The sequence below is a fragment of the Leuresthes tenuis genome, unplaced genomic scaffold, assembly GCF_036924035.1.
Source record: "Leuresthes tenuis unplaced genomic scaffold, fLeuTen1.0.hap1 SCAF_7, whole genome shotgun sequence".
Taxonomy (NCBI): Eukaryota; Metazoa; Chordata; class Actinopteri; order Atheriniformes; family Atherinopsidae; genus Leuresthes; species Leuresthes tenuis.
In genome coordinates, this window is record NW_027325361.1 from 10748166 (window position 1) to 10760154 (window position 11989).

The 11989-nt window shown below is 41.2% G+C and overlaps 1 protein-coding gene across 2 annotated transcripts; it reads right to left on the reverse strand.

Moving 5' to 3' along the window:
• Positions 1-1003: 1003 nt before the first annotated feature.
• ctdspl3 (CTD (carboxy-terminal domain, RNA polymerase II, polypeptide A) small phosphatase like 3) lies at positions 1004-9740 on the reverse strand. 2 transcript variants are annotated; one of them, XM_072389254.1, is made up of 11 exons: positions 9503-9740; positions 7369-7483; positions 7103-7243; positions 6615-6729; positions 6271-6382; positions 4035-4121; positions 3545-3607; positions 3281-3360; positions 3049-3175; positions 2463-2558; positions 1004-1430 (listed from the first exon to the last, which is right to left on the reverse strand). In XM_072389254.1, the coding sequence occupies exons 1-11, from the start codon at positions 9629-9631 to the stop codon at positions 1365-1367; spliced, it is 1131 nt and encodes a 376-aa protein (XP_072245355.1). In that variant the 5' UTR covers positions 9632-9740; the 3' UTR covers positions 1004-1364. The 2 variants fall into 2 exon arrangements, with proteins under 2 accessions (XP_072245355.1, XP_072245354.1); XM_072389253.1 differs by having other exon boundaries at positions 7369-7489.
• Positions 9741-11989: the final 2249 nt, after the last annotated feature.

Below are 11989 nucleotides of genomic sequence, written 5' to 3' on the forward strand. Positions count from 1 at the left end.
TCAGTGACCGCAAGGGAACTCCTTTATGTGCTTTTCAGCTATTCAAATACATCTAAGACATGATGTCTTAGGGTGGGTTTACACCTACTCCCAAAGTAATAACTGGTGTGTAGACATCTGAATATCTTGTTTTTATTGTATGCATTGTAATATCACACGGTGCCTTGCCTTCAGTCTAGTCAATGGAAGTATAATTCACAACTTCAGGGCCTCTTCTGAATGTATCCTCGTGAAAATGAGGATTTCCAGTCTGTTTTCACACTTTAAATGAATCTGGTGAAAGAAAATAAACGCTAATCTTGGCACTAATGGGCCATTTCCTATTCCTTTAAATAGGTTTCATATGAGGTCGTTTAAAATCCAAAGTCTTTCACACAGAGCTGTTGATAAAGTGTTAAGGTGCTTAATATTCCAGTGGAGAACAATACAATAAATCTAATCCACTTTTGCTTCCTCGCTGCATAGAACGTGAGGCGTTTTATTTCGGCAAATATTTGAGTGGGAAAAATAAAACAAAGTCATGTAATAATCCCATAAATGTGGAAAAAGTAGAACAACACTTCACGTAGTTGGAAAACAATCTCCAGCTTTGGAGAAATGCACAAAATGAGGTGGTGTTGGAAAAGTAAAAAAAAAATCTGGATCCGAAACCTGATTTTCCAGTCGTCAGGACCTTGCAAATATCTTTGATGTTTCTGGTCTAGCTGCACACATATTCAACATCTTAAGGCCTCAACTAGAACAAAACAGCAGCTCAGAGGGAAGCCGTCCACCATCGCTCCCTTATTAAGATTTAAATGGGGGGGAAAAAATGCTTCCTTTTACCCTCCTGCTGTGCAAAGGAACATGTAGTTATGCCCACTTTAAAACGGCTCCTCTCTCTTAGGTGGTGCGTGTCGAGGCGTCTAATGTCGCCACGACAACGACAGACTTCAAGTTTAGTTTAAATATAAAACTGATTTAAAAAAGGTGCTGAAACACGTCTGGATAACAGACAACAGAGCGGTTTCAGGGTAAATTTATTGCATTAAAAAAAGCATTTCTATAATATAATATAATATACACATAACAGCTGTTTATTAGCTAGATAATCAATAAATAGAAAATTATGACTATAAACAAGACATTTCATGTTGTTTTGTAAATATATACACAGGTTAGCACTTTATTGCTTGTGGAATCGTTCAGCAGCAAGTTTCGAATGTGCCGTCGTTAGAAGTCGTCATCGGGGAGGACAGAGGAGGGCGAGCAGCTCCATCACACACCAGCATGTTCGCCAAACCCAGCCGGGTTTTTGACCAAAGCCAAACGAAAGCAAACTGCTGCGAAAGTCACGTGAAGCTGCCAAAGGGAGTAGAGTCCCGTCAGTCCTCCGACAGCAGCCTGTGGAAGTGATCCTTCCTCTTCTTCAGCACCTCCTGAAAATCCTCCTGAAAAAACACAGCGGGAGATATTCAGGCCCAGCCTTGAAGCCGGGGGAGGAAGGACAGCGGGCAGATGCTGCTGCAGATAACCAGATGTTCTGCTCGCCGCTGAACAGCCTGGAAAAGCTTTTCAAAAATATTCACAGGCTGCACTTATCACTGTTTAACTTCTGTGCTCAAACAGTGTGAGAAAAAACCCCACAGAACAGAAGCGTCTCTTCAGACAGCCGATCCATAAATTCAACATGCTCACAGACGATAAAGCAGCTATTCACCCTCTTCATTTGGTCTCTCTTTCTATATTCCATAATCATTATCCCACATTACAAAATGTCTTGTGTATTGTTGATAAAAATCCCAAACACCCTAAATACTTCAACATCGAGACAGAGACCAAGAAAAACTGAGGACTGAAGATACATTTCCGTTTCCTATCAGTTAAAAACATTAAAAGCAGTAAAAGCCATCACAAAAAAATATTGAAATGAGCAAAATAAATGTGTTTGATACAGAGGAGTCACTGAAAATATTGATCCAGCTCACTGACTCGTGCCCATCATCAGGTGTTAATATGTAAAAATAAAACACTTCAATCCCGTTTCAACATTAAGGTCTCCTCTCCCAACCATAAACCTGCATTTACACACTGTGGCCACACGGCGGCAGCAGACAAGTGAAATCATTCACCCAGCAAGCATTTATGAAACAACATTACCTTCCATTTCGAAATGTTATTTCTGGGAACATGACAAATGAAAGCCTGATAGTCACTCTTTAAGATCTGCTGATGGTTTGTCACGTCCCGAGGGAAAAGATCTGCAGCTGCTAAATGCTCGACCGTGTTCACCAGCTTGTTGTTAACTGCTTTGTTCTGCTGTTTGGAGCCGAGCGGGTAGAACACAGTCATGGTTTAGATCTTTTTTATGCGAAACAGCTGCTTGCTTTGGCAGAAATTAAATGGAAATTGGGGCCAGCGCATGAAAACTGAAGTTAACAAGTTTACCACTGAGCGCAAATTAAATTGTTAAGCAGACTTACAGCTGTAGCCAGTCTCTCCATGTAGGGGATGAGCCTCTGCAGCTCTCTGTCCGCCGGCTCTCCGGACCAGCTCTTGATAGGTATCGTGTTCATCAGCTGGAAAACCAACACAAACATGAATGGACCGTCTCTCTTTTCACTGTGCAACTACAGGATAATCCCACAGGGAGCCAGTGTGGAAGGGGACAGCAAAGAAAATTAGGTTTACGTTGATAAATAACATGTTAACCCAACATACACAAGTCTTATTTCATTGTGACCAGTGTTGGGCACGTTACAGTTCCTAGCTACTTCACCCAAGAAGTTACTGAGTAAGTATCAGAGTATGAAAGTAACTAGTACCCGTTTTAGCATACTGGTGTTTTTTTTTTTACTCTTCCTTAGCCACAACTTATATGGCTGTCTCGCCCGCTCTCCTGTGGCTGAGAGCACCCAGTCGGATCAAAACAGAGTCACTGAGCTTAATTATAGTTTGTTACTGTGTGCCAAAGGCAAAAGGACTGAGAAACTACACAAAGAGCGGCCATCACAGCAATGAAAATGACTAGATTAGAAACACTCAATTTAAAACTTCCCCACAGCTTACATGGTAGGGATATGTGTGGGGTGCGTTGTCCAGAACCACCGTCTTTGTGAGGTCCCTCCCAAGGGTGCCCAGATCTTTAATGTAGTGTCCGAGGACGCAGGCACAATCATCCTGGTACAAACGGTGTCTGCAAGGGAAGCCATCATGTCATTAATCACCCGAGGCTGATGGACAGCTCTTCTTTACTGTCCTTATTTTATGAGAAACAGAAGAAACTCTCTGAGAGACGCACCGAAACAGTTTTCTCTGAGGGTCCAGGATCTCCAGGATCTTCTCTGCGTATTCTTTCTTTGCACACGTGTAAACAAAGAGCTGTGAAAGTGAAACACACAGCTGCTGTTACAATGCAAGGCCGGGGGATTGGAAACCACCTGAGAATCGCAACAAAATTTCTGACAGAGGAAAGAAAATTAACCTGCAAACGACACTCAAAACAAACCAAATGCGGATAAGTTTACCTGAAGCCAACTCAACAACTTGATTTAAACTCATTTACCTCATAGACTTTAGCCATGGCCTGCAGAAACTCCCTCACATGTGGTCGTAGGATCATGTACACCTGTTTCAGTGAGAGTTAGGGAATTACTCCATAATTCAGCACAGGGGCTCAATTTCATCATCTTAGTTTCTGCTCAATAATCCAAAGCATTTTCACAACAACTAATATATACACACACATTATACCGAGGCCATGTTGTCACTCAAGTTAGTCTCACTGGATAACAGCATTGATTATCTTTAAACTTCACTGTCCAACCGTCTATCATCTAAAGATCTAAAGATGTGGCATCAGCTCAAGTTTAAGCAGAAAAAAACAAGTATTTGCTGGTTTTCTTAAACTGAGCAGTGACTGTTTTACATCTGATCAATTATAGGTGGAGTATTTCAATATTTTCTGACTCACTGATGTGTTAAACTTTTAAAGAACAGACTACTGTGTGAAATGAATGACAACACGGTGGATGTGGATGGATGGTGGACATCACCTTGTACTGATGATCCTGGAAAGAAGTGTAGAAGGTGTATTCTGCTTCTTCGATCACATTCAGAGAGCTGAACATCAGGGTTTCCTCCTGGGGAGACAGACATTTTTTCATTTAAACACTCCTCACTTATTAGGCGCACATAAATACGAGCCTCTAAACCCAGACCCACAGAGCGATAGAAACACGGTCTCTGCTATCAGTGTCTGGATGAAGCAAACAGGATGCTGCGGGAACACTTCCACACGTCTGAAGTGTTCTTGGCTTGAAACGCACTCTGGAATGAGCCAGCAGAAGTCTTGTTTCCTGTTAACTATAGATGAGAAGCTCCACAGATCTGTTGAAGCTGCAGTTGATACATCTGTGATCCGCAGCACTGTTTTTAAAATACGTCTTAAAGTAATCCGTCACAGTTTGATTCACACCAGCATCTCAGCTGCATTACACAACATCAGGGTGCTGCTCTTCTCACCAATCACAGCTCTTAACCAAATCATTATCAAAGTGTCATGTGTGCTTTGCTGAAGCGTGACATTGTGGCTACATGTTTGGCTCTCCTGTGAGCGCAATAGTTGTTTTTTTTTAAAACACAAGGACGCCTCTGGTCATGACCACGAATACACCGTTTTGTGTAATTCATGGTTATAAGACGAAGTGAGTTGTGCATGAAAGTTGCACAACTGAAACTTGCATCTGCTGGAATGAACTAGAAGTGAATCATCATTCAGAAGTCTTCCATTATTAACCAGTCATCATAATAACCAGTACGCTTCATTCTTGATGTCTCTGACTTGTTGCTCACACATTAAAACTACCGTGAAAGGTGAACTGTTGCCGATTTGAGGTCAATATGACGACCAATAAACAGCTTCCATGAACAAATCAGGTCTGTAAGTTCAAAACAAATGTCTGAAAAGTCAGTTCTACAAGTACAAAACTTTATCTTACTGCTAACCAATCACAGGGAGAGAAGGATAAGGTCGGTTAAACAAGAAGTAGTTCATTTATTTGTGGTCAGCTTTCTTCGCTACTGTTATCTCTTCATTATGATGGCCTGGCCATGGCCTAGCTGACCCATCAGATTGTTTTACTGCTGTAATGCCAACTCCCGGCCGACCCAGATGAAGGATAACTAAAGCGAGAGAATCGTGGGGATATATTTGACGGTTGGATAAAAGCAGTCATCCTACAGCGGGCAGTAAGAGAGGTTCACTGGCACTGTCGAGTGAAAACTAGGGCTGCACGATTATGACCAAAATCATAATCACAATTATTTTTGTTTAATTTGTAGTGAAAATTTTAACTTTAAATTAGAATAAGTTATAAATAATGCAAAATAAAAACCTAATAATTTAAAATTTTGAAGTACTAACTGCACTGATCGGACACATGTCTTAGGCCAAATAAAAAGATATCGCGTCTGTTATTTCTGCGTGTCTTTGGGGGGTAGATGGATGGGGTACTGCCCGGTGCAGGGCTGCTGTTGGCGCTGGACTCGGACGGGGCTTTTGTGAATTAACATTAGCTTTGGCCTTCATTCATTCCTGATATTTAGGTTTGGTATGTTTTTTCAGGTGATTGAACAAAGTAGCGGTGTTACTCTGCGGGGCAGACACTACTTTGTTATACTCTTTGCAAATAACTTTTCTTACCCTGAATCCAAAAACAAGTCCAAACAATGGATGTCGCCCCTTCTAACTCAGACTGTCTAAGTTAGAATAAATGCGCTGCCTAACACTGCCTAACACTTAGGCAGCTTAATGAAGCCTTAACCATGCTTTCGCCCCCTGGTGGTTGGTAGACTACTGGTTGAGAACATGTGGTTAGAGATGCAGGCAGCAGAGCTCGCATTTTTAATGTAAATATGGTTGACGATCAGGTTAATTTAATTGTGGCCACCAAAATCGGGATCACGATCAAAATATGATTAATTGTGCAGCTCTAGAGAAAACCAAAAACAATCATGTGTCTCATAAAAGCAAAACAAGTGAAACACAACTTGTGGAATTCAAATACCGAAGAAAACGTTATGGAAAAAATTATGGAAATATACAATTTTTCCCCCCAGTTGCTGTTAAAATGAGCTGCCAGCCTTGTGTGCGTATGCAGCTGACGCAGTGGATTACTGGGTTATAACACAAATTGCTGCCTCAGCTCATCGTCTCCCAGTAACTGATTTAACGTAAAATAGGCCATGCACATGTACAGTGAGCAGGAAACCACAGAGGATTAAACCCACCAGGTCGACCACCAGCGTGCCCTCTGGAGTGCTCCTCGTCTTGGGGGGAATATCTCTGATACGGGGCTGGGAATGCTGGGATTGTGATGGGATGTTCTTGATAAAGGTAAATCTGAAAATTAAAACAGTCATGAAATAGAGTAAAAGGAAAGTTATGTAAGACATCAGATTATCTCTAAAGAGAGTTTGGTCGCCTGATAAGACTTAGGTAGGAAAAGATTTAACTAAATATTTCATTTTCATTTGACTTTCTTTTCAAAGTTATCAAATAAAGTCCTGGTGACATTGAGCTTGACTTTGAATTTTGGAAAAATAGAACAAGAACAAAAGAAAATCCTACTTACGGATCAAAGACGTCATCGTCCTCGTCTCCAGCCAGAAGGTCAATGGAGCCATAACCAAACACACCTTGTTCTGGGCTCATTAATACACTGTTTGCTGTTCCAGGACACTTTAAATCTGGACAGAAATAAAGACACATATAGACTGGATGAGCAAAACTAATCTGAGGGCTCAGGAATTTATGTGTAGAGACTGCCGAGTGTTGAATAGATTTTTCTTCAAAGTCTGCAGGACCAGTGGAAAGACTAAGCTAAAAATCCAGTGATGTCAGTAATTAGTGACAAAACAGTTTTCAATAAAAAAAAAAAAGAGCGTGCTGTCTTTAACCGATAAAGAACAACTGTAAGCGCACCACTTTAGCTCACGCCTATGAGAAATTTAAGAGTTCAATTTGCTGCCAAAACAGTATTCGATAAAACGCCGACTGGTCACAATACAAAAATAATTAACAAACAGAGGTTCAGATGGCGGTAACTGTAGCTGCACTTACTTTCTTTACTGGGTGTGAGGAAACGCACAATGGGCGAGTAGATGTTTCTGGCTGTAGAGTTGGGAGGAGTAGTCATGTCGATATCTGGCAGGATGCGCTCATGACGCATTATGGACCTGAGTGGAGTCTTGAAGGCCAAATCTACAATCAGCCAGAAAGCAAAACAAAGAAAACCAAAATGTTAGACTACATGAAGCTGCATCCATGGACGTGATGATCATTGTGACCTTATTGTGGAGTGGAATCTCCTGCTCGTGCAAATATACCCGACTCTCTGTCGCCGACAGCAATGGCTCTCTTTCTTGCCCGGCCACGAGGCAGCGGCCGCCTCCTCATTGTGGGGACTTCATCGTCAGAGTGGTTATCCAAGGTTTCTTCATCCTGTGCCTGAAAGATCAAACAGAATGACAATTTTAAAACCGACTAGTACCGTCAGACCTGCTAATCTGACTGATGACATGCAAAACCAGGCCTCAGCATTATCCACAAACGTCTACACGTATATTCTTATTGTTTGTAACCAACGACACTGGGAGCAGGATTCAACTGAAAACCTCCAGCAACAAACAACGTCGATGCTAAAAGTCAACGTTGCACGCTGCAGTGTAAAGAGCATACAAGCTTGTGGTCTGATGACCTACTTTACTAAGACCATCTCACACACACACACACACACACACACACACACACAACTGGGCTCTTTAATCCTGTACGGCTGCAGCAATCCTGCAGAAAATCTCACAAGCCCCGACTGGGATGACATCTAGCCACGACATCACCTGGTGGCACATTTGTTGGCTGGAGACTAAAAGAGTAACTAAAGGTGCTATTGTTGTCGCGGCTGCTTTCTTTTAGGCTACCAATAATATAGCTGTAACACCGGTAACCAGTAAAAACAGAAGTAACACTTGTTATTTCTGTGTGTCTAATTTAGAGCAGGAGGCTTTGACCTGTCAGAAATACCAGAACAAAGAAAATCCCAGTGTGGGTGCAGGACAGTTACACAGCAAACACTGACGGTCAGAGTGGCCTATTTAAAATGCCCCACAAAAAAAATAAGTCACACTCCTGTGCTGTAGGTGACATGAGACAACAAAGACACTGTGAGGGGATGATCATCTCTCTTAATGTGGTGCTCTCACACTGTGAACCATCTCAGCAATCTCACTTAAAACCGTACATCAACACACATGAAAAGGGTCCAGAGTCAGGCTCGTTCGAGCAGTTATTAAACAAGACTGATTTTCAATGTACAGATGTTTCCATGAGATCGTGTCATAGGACGATCTCTCCCCGCACCACAAGTGTCAGACAAACTCATTCAAATGTCAGTAGAAGGACGAGTGTCCTTCCTTCGTTCCTTCGCTGCTCAGGGTAAAAATAAACCATGTTTAACAAAACACATCTGGGCAAACAGACTTAAAGGGGTAAGCATTACCAGGGACTGCTGAAACAGTTAAAGTAGAGATGTCACGTTACAGACAAGCATAAAAACTACAATGTATGCCCATGCAGAAGCCAAATGAACAAAATCTGTATCAACTTTTCCATATCAAAAATTTGTAATGCTTGAAATCAAATTTAATACCATTTTGTCCAATATGATGCTGATCTTTGCTGTACATTAGCATCAAGTTGATTAATGGAAGATGAAGAACAACTTCAACTGAGGCAAAATTATTTTAAAGATCCTGTCAGCAACTCCTCTAATGGGTGAATTTACTCGTTTTCTGATATATTATAACATAATATATCTCAAAGGTGCGTTTAGACTTCTTTTAGTCTCGTCAACACACTGAACCTGTAATGAAAATAACGTTTGTTGCAGCTTTGCCTGTAAATCGAGTGTGTGCTAAAAACAAAACAATTACACAATACAGTTGTTGAGATTTCTCTCCTCCTTGTCGATGTTAAAATGAAAAAACACGCCTGCCACTGAAACCTTCAAAAATGACCGTGAAGCTGAATCAATAGCTTTCCAAAACATCAACACAAGCTAAACTTTACGACCTTCCCGGAAGAAAGCTTTGCTGCAACAATTCAGCGTTATTTGTATGAGCCGGACGTGACCTTCAACGTGCGTTTAAATAACTTGTCAAGAAATCATAAAAAAAAATGCCGTAGAGGACACGAAGAGTTATTTAAATGTATTAGGAACACAAAGACGTCTATCGTCGTTGCTTCAAAACAATGGCAGCTAACGTTCGTTAGCAACAGTCTGCTGTTAAGAAACGACGAGTCTAGCTAGCTAACACACATCAGCTAACCAGCCAAGTGTTAGTAAAATCGAGCAATCACTATCACATATAGTATTTTACCTTGAAAAGTAATTACTAGTATCACTGAGATATTAGAGGCCATCTACTTAGTGGATATAGGTGGTAAATCATTGTACGATACCTTGGTTTGGAGCGGACTTTCGGCTACCGACACCGACGAGCGCGTTGGTCTTGGTGTCTCTTTATTGGACCGTCTCCGGGTGTTCTTCGGCGTACAAGCAGTAATTGTTTTCTGAGACCTAAGCTTCATCTTTTCTTCCTCATGTGGGACTTGCGAACATTTAAATACAAACTACCTTATTGTATCGTACCGTTCCTGGTCAGATGCTTTGCCTTTCTTCACCCCCGCCCCAGCAGAATGAATTTGGTTGATTTAGCTCCGCCCCACTCAACCCCGCGACTTCTCGAATCAATGAATGTGTTTAAATTTGCTGGGGTGAGTTAGGTTCAGAGCTGCGCACTTTTCTAGCGGGCGGTGCTTCAGAACAGTTCAGCGTCAACGCGAGACACATGTCACGTTGACTAGTGTGTTCCCCTGTGATCACGTGACAGGAGACGTCTCGGTCAACACAGAAACCTTGTTTTAAAGGGCTCACACCCTGTTTAATGAATTGAAAGCAGTTCTAGTTTACTTTGGCACACATTAGAAAAACAGAAGTGGGCATAAAATACATGAAAAGTAAAAGAAGATAAAGTTTAAAAAGCCCCACAGCTGCATTAAGAGATTTGTGAATAAATGACAACAACATGTGTCTTTAAAAAAATTGTGGGAAAATATGCCAGTTAAATTGGCTTTTTGACAGTAAATATACGTTGTGGGACAAAAGCTGCTAATAAAGAATTACATTATCAACAAAATTTCAGATCGTTTGATAATTTTGCTAAAATAACTATTGCTACCATTATCATTAATGCTAATAATGATTTTAGTGTTCAGATCCTTCATGTAATCATGTCTCCAATTAACCTAACATGCAAGTTTTTGGGGGGTGGGAGGAAGCCAGAGTACTCTGAAAGAACCCATGCATACACAGGGAGAACATGCAAGCTCCACACAGAAAGGCCCCAGCCAGGAGTTAAACCTGGAACACTTGCAGTGAGGCGACGGTACTAACCACCACACCACCGTGCAGCCCTGATTTGTTGCTATGAATGAAAAACCATCCAGGTCACTTTCACATACTGGAACATTTGAAATAAGCATAGACAGAGGTACAATACTTTATTTGAAATGCAATTTGACTGTAGGAAAGGATATAAAGGATTTGCAAACTTCTTCTGACACATAATATTTTGGAAATAAATCGATGAGATTGCTTTATAACTCCCTTCTTCCTGATCATTGTGAATGCATTTAAAATCGATCATTCACGTGGTTTCGAACATCTGAACTCTTGACCCTCCAGTGAGGGGATCAGGTGGCTTGGTTACGCTGTGAGGGACATTTTATTGGTTGTTAACTTAGAGGGATGGATCGCTGCAAATCAATACAAAATTTTTCTGAGTGGTCTTTTCATTGACCACTAATACATTTCCACTGTGATGGGAGTGGTCTTCTCCAGAATGACAATGCTCCCGTTCACAGGTCAAGAGGTCAGATCTCAACCCTGTGGTACATCTGTACAGTAGAGACCAAAATGGGGGAAATGTGATCTGACCTGGTGGTACCAGTCAGTACTCTCGAGTACTCTGAGGGTTAAAATACAAATCCTGGTCAAAAATTACTTCAAGGTTTGTAACAGTAGAACTGGAGGACAACGTAATGCCACCCAGAGTGAATATATATAGTTTGAAAGTGAATCTCTAAGTTTTTTAGGATCAAGAACAATGACTTCCGTTTTGTAGGGGTTCAAAAGTTGAAAGTTACAGGTCATCCAGGCTTTTAGGTCTCCAAAATAATCATAGAGCTTGATTAGTTTAATCAGGCTGCATAGATAAATAGAGCTGACTGTGATCAGCTTGTTTCTTGGTGACAAAGGACGCATATACGGAGTGAACAGAGACGGTCTCAGTCTGGCACCCTGTGAAATAATGAACCCCTGACAGAGTTCATAATGCACAAACTGATCCCTGTCAGATAAATATGGCTCAAAAAACAGTCCAGTTCAAGTCTTTGTAAAAGATGCTGTGGTCAGAGGTGTCAAATGCAGCACTGAGGTCTAATGGGACCAGTACAGAGACAAGATCAGAGGCCATAAGGAGATTGTTAGTAACTTTAACTAATACAGTTGATGCCAAGATACTTTGAAACTGTTCAGGTTGGATGTGTTGGTCCAAGACCAACATCCACTCTGCCACCCATGTGTACGTGCTGCTAATAAGCTAATAATATGCTAATAAGATAAACATTGAATAAGATTGCAGATGAGCAAACATTTGGCTACAAAATGCTGTCTCATAGGACAATAAAAAACCTCCAAAGCTTTGTTGACATTTAAGAAAGGTGATATTTTATTTATTTTCAGATTCAAAAAAATGTATTCACACAGACAAATATTGAGTAAATAGGCAAGAATTCCTCTTCACCCCTCAGAAAAATAAAAAACAAAGAAAAAAAATAAACAGTTGCATTGCCCGCTGCCACTTCACTGTCGCCGTGGTTACCGGG

Excerpts from the sequence above, each read along its gene's own strand:
- ctdspl3 (XM_072389253.1), bottom strand. The coding sequence starts at position 9,631 with ATGAAGCTTAGGTCTCAGAAAACAATTACTGCTTGTACGCCGAAGAAC. Across the intron at positions 7,490-9,502 it reads AAAGTCCGCTCCAAACCAAG|GCACAGGATGAAGAAACCTT; the intron begins GTATCGTACAAT and ends TTGATCTTTCAG. Across the intron at positions 3,361-3,544 it reads CCATGGCTAAAGTCTATGAG|CTCTTTGTTTACACGTGTGC; the intron begins GTAAATGAGTTT and ends TCACTTTCACAG.